We start from the raw sequence: 8392 nt of genomic DNA, 5'->3' as shown, positions 1-8392 counted from the left end.
CACACTAGACTCCCCTAAATACAAACCCCAGACCAGACTTCCCTCTAATATAGACCACAGACCATACTTCCCCTAATACAGACCCCAGACCAGACTCCCCCGAATACAGACCCCAGACTAGACTCCCCACTAATACAGACCCCAGACCAGACTTTCCCCTATTTCAAATCCCAGACCAGACTCCCCCTATTATAGACCCCAGACCAAACTACTCCCCAATACAGACCATACACAAGACTTCCCACTAATACAGACCACAGTCCCCCTAATACAGACCCCCAAACCAGACTCCAGACTAGACTCTCCCTTGATACACACTGCTGACCAGACTACCCCTAAATAAGGATCCCACACTGGACTCCCCTAAATACAAACCCCAGACCAGACTCCCCTCTAATCCAGACTCCAGACCAGAGTTTCCCCCAATACAGACGCAACACTAATCCAGACCCTAGACCAGACTTTCCCCTATTTTAAACCCCAGACCAGACTCCCCCCTAATATAGACCCCAGACTCACCAATACAGACCCCGACCAAACTATTCCCTAATTCAGACCCCAGACTCCCCCTAATACAGAATCCAGAAAAGACTTCCCCCTAATACTGACCCCAAACCAGACTCCTTCTAATACAAACCCCAGACCAAACTATCACTTGATACACACTGCTGACCAGACTACCCCTAAATCAGGATCCCACACTGAACTCCACTAAATACAAACCCTAGACCAGACTCCCTTCTAATACAGACTCCAGACCAGAGTTTGCCCCAATACAGACCCCAGACCAGACTCCCCCTAATACAGACCCCAGGCCAAACTATTCCCTAATTCAGACCCCAGACTCCCCCTAATACATACCCCAGACCAAACTACTCCCTAATACAGACCCCAGACCAGACTCCCCCTAATACAGACCCCGGGCCAAACTATTCCCTAATTCAGGCCCCAGACTCCCCCTAATACATACCCCAGACCAAACTACTCCCTAATACAGACCCCAGACCAGGCTCCCTCTAATACAGACTCCAGACCAGACTCCACAATATAGACCCCAGTCCAAACTGTTCCCTAATACAGACCCCAGACCAGACTCCTCCTAATACAGACCCCAGACCAGACTCCTCCTAATACAGACCCCAGACCAGACTCCTCCTAATACAGACCCCAGACCAGACTCCCCCTAGTACAATCCCCAGGCAACTGTGGACATTTAATAGCATTTTGAGAGGATATGCCATAAATGTCTGATAGGTATGGGCCCCACCTACAGGACCCATGTTCAGAATGAGGGCTCATCTTGCTCCTTTGTGAATGGACAGCTGACTGCGCATGCACAGCGCTCTACATTCAATTCTAAGTAAGTGCACTCAGCTATTTTCTAAACTTCCACAGAAGTGAACGGCCATAGTGTGCCGCCACCTCTCTGTGTATATCAGCGTGAGATGAGGCCCCGTTCCCTACATAGGAGCAGGTCCTAGAGGTGGGACCCGCATCTATTAGACATTTATGGCACATTCTGTGTTCAGATGGGAATACTCCTTTAACACAGACCTCAAACCAGACTTACAGACACTCACCTCTCCCTGATCCTGCGGTACTTTCCACTCTATGGCGGCGCCCTGTAGTGGAGGGTTGTACAGAAACAGGTAGAGACGAGAATATTCTGTGTCTGTAAGATTCGCTCTTTCCTTCTAGAAATCTTCCTTTTTTTTTCTCGTGAGTTTCCCAGAAGTTGCAGGAGGGTTTTCCAAGTATGCTTCAAGGGTTGGCATACACATATGGACACCACAAGAGGTGGCACATGTACCTCAAAGAACAGCAAGGAATGTTAGGAGATTACAGCTCTGAAGCCTGCAGAATTGCGAATGCAGCTCTGTACCACAATACAGCATGTGATGCAGTGAAAGACTGAGATTTTTCAGCAGTTCCTTTGGTTATTTCAGTAAATACGGTGCCTGTACTAAGCTGGGGGTTGTGGTCCCTCTTTCTCAGACCCCTGACTTTAGCTATCCGGGAGTGATAAAACCCGTACTACTATAATGTCACAAGACGAGAGAAATTTGCCAATCCGGAGCCTGGGAAAGCTGGGTGGTAGCCCTGTTAGAGCCGCCAATTAAGCTATATTGTCTGTTAGAGATTTACAAAAATGGTGCAATATATTGTTATATCAAGAACGCACCGGAGCCCGCGCACCCCGTCAAGGTCTCTCAAAGTGGCACGAGACCTAACGCTAACCTACCTGTGACGTATGGGCAATTACAGATAGGGGCATAAGTCCGACACACAGAGAACAGCTCCCAGTTACCTCCAGCGTGAAATCACACATACAATGGGAGGAGGGAGGGAGTCCCACCTATCACTGACTCATGTGACGCAGGCCGCACAGGTGCACCTGAATGTTAGGGCTCTTTCACACTTGCGTTGTCCGGATCCGGCGTGTACTCCATTTGCCGGAATTACATGTCGGATCCGTCTTCAAAATGCGTTCAGTGTTACTATGGCAGGCAGGACGCTAATAAAGTCCTGGTTGACATAGTAGTAGTGGGGAGCGGGGGAGCAGTATACTTACCGTCCGTGCGGCTCCTGGGGCGCTCCAGAGTGACGTCAGAGAGCCCCATGCGCATGGATGACGTGCCATGCGATCACGTGCGCTTGGGGCGCCCTGACGTCACTCTGGAGCGCCCCGGGAGCCGCACGGATGGTAAGTATACCGCTCCCCCGCTCCCCACTACACTTTACCATGGCTGCCAGGACTTTAGCGTCCCGGCAGCCATGGTAACCATTCAGAAAAAGCTAAACGTCGGATCCGGCAATGCGCCGAAACGACGTTTAGCTTAAGGCCGGATCCGGATCAATGCCTTTCAATGGGCATTAATTCCGGATCCGGCCTTGCGGCAAGTGTTCAGGATTTTTGGCCGGAGCAAAAAGCGCAGCATGCTGCGGTATTTTCTACGGCCAAAAAACGTTCCGGTCCGGAACTGAAGACATCCTGATGCATCCTGAACGGATTTCTCTCCATTCAGAATGCATTAGGATAAAACTGATCAGGATTCTTCCGGCATAGAGCCCCGACGACGGAACTCTATGCCGGAAGAAAAGAACGCAGGTGTGAAAGAGCCCTTACCCAAAAAATAAAATCAAGGCCCATTCAGACCTGGAGTTGCCACACCTCCAGGCGTGCATGTACAAACAGAATAACAGCTGTCACTCAGCTTTCCCAGAGACAGATATCAGCTGCACAGAATTTCTATCTGGACAGAAGGGGGAAGCTTATGCAATTACAGTATATTAGGAGGTGTTTGAGTGTTTTTTCTTTTGCAGGTCCTCTTCAATCACACATTTACTAATAATGAAAATCCATTCACAACACAATACAATCCAATAAAACCAATTCACTAAAATTGTGCTAGTCTGTTTTTTTTTTTTTTTACTGCCCGCCCGCTTACCTTTTTCTTTCAGAAACTGAATAGCCACACACAAAAAATAACGAACGTTCCCATTGGCTGTCACACACAGCTCCATTGGCTGTCACACACAGCTCGGCGCGCTCCCATTCGTCCATATACCTGTCACACATTTCATCCAAACACGCCCAGCATCACAAGCCAGAGGGAGGGGGCGGGCCGTTTACAGACATCGGTCACTCCTATTGGTTGCTAGAAATTCCTCCACAGATTTTCCTCCTTTCCTTATCAAGCGGCTGCTTTGGGCCACGCCTTCTTTCATTGTTACGTCACTGAGTTTACCTGGAGTGTCAAAAAGCTGCGCCTCGGATTGGAGAATGGCGTGGGCGCAGTTCGCCTAAACCATTGGCTGGCGGAAACGTCAGTCGACACTGGGTGGGCGTGGTCAAAAGTGGGACGGGCTGCCGGAGCAGGCGCTGGGGCATTAATTGTTTTGCTGCTGAGCTGTCAAGTTGAGCAGTGTCGGTCTTTCTGCGCCCGCCCTGCTCCATTTTTTCCTTTGCGATTATTTTGATTTATTGCTATAGCTCTGCCATATCGCTGCCTCTTAATAATTACCCATGATGCCCGGGACTGTGGGCATGTAGCGTTCAGCTAGGGTTGTCGACCCCTCCCCCTCCACCTTACAGTCCAAGATGGCGGTCCAGGAATCAGCTGCTCAGCTCTCAATGGCTCTGAAGGTTCAGGAGTATCCAACTTTAAAGGTGTGTCATGCTGTCTGTCCTGTGCAGGGGTGCCTGGGTGTCTGCTGGGTCTTAGATTGCACCCATACCAGGGCTGGACGTAACAGGGGGGCATGCCCTGGCGCTTACGGTTCTGTGGATTGGCGCCGTTTACGCCTTTATTCATAAAACCGCGCACAATGTTGCTGGTATTGGCCTATACGCTACTGTGTGCATGGACTGACCCGTCGTCTGGGGCCACTGACGTAACGAAACTGAGCGTAGAGTTGATTAACGACGTTCTGCCTTTTTGTCGCGCCCCCCTGTTTACAAAAACAAAGGGTCTGGTGTCTTGGGAAGCCGCTGTCTTATAGAGCGCCTCGAAGACGTTGACTGGCTCGTAACGTGACCAAATGATTTCCGACCTGTAGATTGTCACATGATCTGGGCCCCAAAAAGTGACACCCATTTCGCTGCTTCCTGGGGCAGTGGGGGGGGGGGGGGGGGGGTTAATTTTGGCGTCTTCACCCCCCCATCGTGTCAAAGGGGCGCACTGGCGTCTGTAAATATGTGATGAAAGCTTCTACAACTTTGTGTTTTCGATCCTTGTTTTCAGGTTCTCCGCTTGCTGTCAGTGAATGAAAGCATTCTTCTTTATATCCAGAGGCTGAAATCGCACTCAGACCTCACGCTTATCACAGCGGAGGGTCTGTTACAGTCGTATCCAGTCTAGGCTGTTACCTTGTAGCGAACTATCGACGCAGGATTGCGTAGACTGGATACAACTGTAGCAGACTCTCAGCCGTGAGACGTATTAGGCTTATTCACTGGCAGCAAGTAGAGATGTTGGAAATGGTGAATATTAAAGGTGTCTTCCGTGTTCACAATATTGAGGGCTGATCCTCAGGATAGGTCATCAATATCACTGGTGGGGGGTTCATCTCTCGCCTCCCCCCCATTGATCAGCTGTTTGAGCGGCTGCAGCGCACGTAGGAGCACCGCAGCCTCTTCATTCTTTACACAGGTCCATCTACCTACATGCTATCTATTTAGTAGTGGCCGTGCAATGTATTGAACAGGACCAAGCTGCAGTACCCTGCCACGCCACTAGGTGGACAGCCCTATGGTAAACCATGAAGAGGTCGAAACGCTCACACAACCAGCATGGCACTGATCGCCTGGCTTCTGAGAGTCAGATCCCCAACCGATATGGTATTGATGGCCTACCCTGAGGAAACCCCCTTTAAGAGTGTTGAAGGGGTCCTTGTGTCCCCACCATAAGTGGCTGGTGGAGGTCCCAGTGGTTGGACATCAGTGGCATAGCCTAGCTGTGAGCCACCAGTGTCTGTCCTGAGGGACATACAGATGTTGTTGAGGAGGATCGCCGGCTTCGGTTGGCCATGTATAAAACTATTCTTCTCCTGCAGCATCACCCAGGGGTTCTAGCCGCTGGACTCCTAGAACACAGCAACGTGGAAGTTACATCATCCAAGAAGTTGTCCTGATTGGCCCATTTACATAAGACCCGGTTTTATATAAGGGTGCCACCTTCCAACCCGTTTTATGCCACTGGTAACCTTACTATGATGTAAGAATGATCACGTTCAGATGTCTAAGGCCATGTTCACATCTGACCTACAGTAGGGTCTGTCAGAGCCCCTTCGCAGTGCTGCAGGCCACGCTGTTCTTCCTGTCAGATGTAGGTGGATGATTTTCTTCTGGATTGGGTCTTTACTTTTGTTTGAGGTTTCGTGTTTTTTTTTTTTTTTTTTTACATGGTACTGTTATAAAGTAGTTTTAGAATTTCCCTGGTGGTCTAGAGGTTTCTTGCTAATACTGCTCAAAAATGTCCCTGATTTACACAAGAGGCTTGGAGATCTCTGGTGGTCCATGGATGTTTGGGAGAATCCTTACTGACACTCAGGTTTGCCAGGCTTCTGGAAGACCCTGGAATTCTCGATGGTCCCTGGTAGTCCTAGGGGATCTCAAGAGCTATGAGAGTTCACTGGCAGTGCTGGGGTTTTGGCAGGTCATTGGTGGTTTGGGAGTAAATTGGTAAATCTGGAGCATTAGCAGATCCTTGTTGGTCTGGAGGATCTGGGGGTCTCCATAGATTGGTAAATCTGAAGCGTCTGCTGATCATTGGTGGCTCCTGGTAGTTTGGGGGTACATTGGTAAATCTGACTCATTGGAGGATCTGTGGTCCTGGAGGTGTCCATAGGTTGGTAAATCTGAATCAGTGGCAGATCCTTGCTGGTCTGGAGGATCTGTGGTCCTAGAGGTCTCCATAGGTTTAAAAGTTGTGGAAGTTTGGCAGATTTGGGAGTCCCCCTGGCAGTTCTGAAGTTATGGCAGATGTCTTGAGATCTTATAAATCCTCTTGGGTTTGGGATGTCTCCAGAAGAGCCAGAGATTCTTGATTGCTGTGACATTTTGGCAGATCCCTGGTGGCCCTGGAAGGTTCCTGTATGTTTGAAAGTTCTCTTATTAACTTGGTGGTTTGGGAGATCCCCAGCAAACTATTGGTGACTTGATACCTGGATGTGAGGTTGGTCCTATGCTACCTTTGCAGGACCTCTTGTGTAATATCTGTCATTTCAAGATGGTCCATCATTGCCATACCTCAGTATAATAAATTTATGGATGTAAATCTGATCACCCTGTCCTCTACCTGTATACTGTATCCAGAGGTATATTGTGTGACTTGTTCCAATGTACCTCTCCCTGCCGTCCATGTTTAGTCCGTGGTTTCAGAGACAACTAGTAGGAAATGCTCTGGAAACTACCAGCCTAGCAACGTCCGTGAAACACGGATGATACATGCAGGGCCAAAAATGGGTCCTTCAGAGACATCTTTACAGATGAACCACTGCCCATCTTGCCACAGATGTCATCACAGACATGGCCCGGTGAACAAGGTCTAAGAGTGCTGCCACTACAGCGTAGCAAACGCAGGAAAATTCATAACCTACAGCTGCTCACCCAGTGCTCCCAGTAAGCGGCAGCCGGCACACTGTGTCAACACCCCCCCCACCCCTCCTCTCACATAGCCATATTCTACTTCACATCATAGAAGTGTTATAGGAAATTACTTATAAGTAGTGTTGAGCGAACTTGTGTTTTAAGTTCGGCGTCTAAAGTTCGGGATCAGGTTATCGAAGAATCGCGTTATGGATTCCGCTACCCCGGACCAAGTTATGGTCTGTGGTAGCGGAATCCATAACGCGATTCTTCGATAACCTGATCCCGACTTTAGACGCCGAACTTAAAACACAAGTTCGCTCAACACTACTTATAAGGCAATTCCCTCATGTGCAAGCAATGGTTTACTGACTACGTCCAGCAGTTTATACATGAAGAACTGGCCAGATGTGTCGGATCCTCCATCTTATTAGTGATGTGCCAGCAGCGGGTACGTGTAATTGCTTCCTGTGTGTGATGCCAGCTTGTCGGCCTGTTTCCAGAGGAAGCGGTTCTCTGGGCAGTAGAGGTTTTTGGAGAAGCCCTGGTGGTGACTTCACGTCCGTTCTGCTGATCAGAGGTTTGACTCATACACTGGAATGTGCAGCTGCTGGAAAACATCACGTTCCTAGAGAAGTTTACATCAAGCTTCTGGTCCGACTTGTGTTACTTGCTCAGGACTACAAGTCCCAGCTTGACTACCAATGAACGACCTGGCGAGATGTGGCCTGCTGCCACCTCATTTGTTTTATGGATACCTGCCTTGTCAGTTTATATTCTGATGCTGGGCCTTATCCCTACCCGTACATAGAGGTGTAGGAGCCAGCAGCACGCGTAGTACGGCACTACAAAACCAGCACTATATAAGCCAGACCCTATCTGTCACTTGTGTTTCTGGGAGGTTTTTTGTCCCCTCCCTCCCCAAATTAGTTATAGCATTTCCCCATCTAGACTTGGCCTGGTGGGGCCTGCCTTGGCCGCCTCCCCCCCCCCCACTTGGTCTGGTGGGGCCTGCCTTGGCCACCTTCCCCCCCCCCCACTTGGCCTGGTGGGGCCTGCCTTGGCCGCCTTCCCCCCCCCCCCCACTTGGCCTGGTGGGGCCTGCCTTGGCCGCCTTCCCCCCCCCCCCACTTGGCCTGGTGGGGCCTGCCTTGGCCGCCTTCCCCCCCCCCACTTGGCCTGGTGGGGCCTGCCTTGGCCGCCTTCCCCCCCCCCCACTTGGCCTGGTGGGGCCTGCCTTGGCCGCCTTCCCCCCCCCCCACTTGGCCTGGTGGGGCCTGCCTTGGCCGCCTTCCCCCCCCC

At 50.4% G+C, this 8392-nt stretch overlaps 1 protein-coding gene across 1 annotated transcript in view; it reads left to right on the top strand.

Annotated features, from left to right (window-relative positions):
- Positions 1 to 3849: 3849 nt before the first annotated feature.
- The window catches only part of MAEA (macrophage erythroblast attacher, E3 ubiquitin ligase), a 60725-nt gene continuing 56182 nt past the window's right edge, over positions 3850 to 8392 (top strand). Inside the window, exon 1 of the mRNA XM_044294925.1 lies at positions 3850 to 4171. Coding sequence (XP_044150860.1) covers positions 4103 to 4171 — 69 coding nt within the window. The 5' untranslated portion in view covers positions 3850 to 4102. The remainder of the gene's footprint in view (positions 4172 to 8392) is intronic.

The sequence above is a fragment of the Bufo gargarizans genome, chromosome 1, assembly GCF_014858855.1.
Source record: "Bufo gargarizans isolate SCDJY-AF-19 chromosome 1, ASM1485885v1, whole genome shotgun sequence".
NCBI classification, from domain to species: domain Eukaryota; kingdom Metazoa; phylum Chordata; class Amphibia; order Anura; family Bufonidae; genus Bufo; species Bufo gargarizans.
The sequence above is the reverse complement of the archived record's forward strand: the minus strand, read 5'-3'. Positions and strand labels throughout refer to the sequence as shown.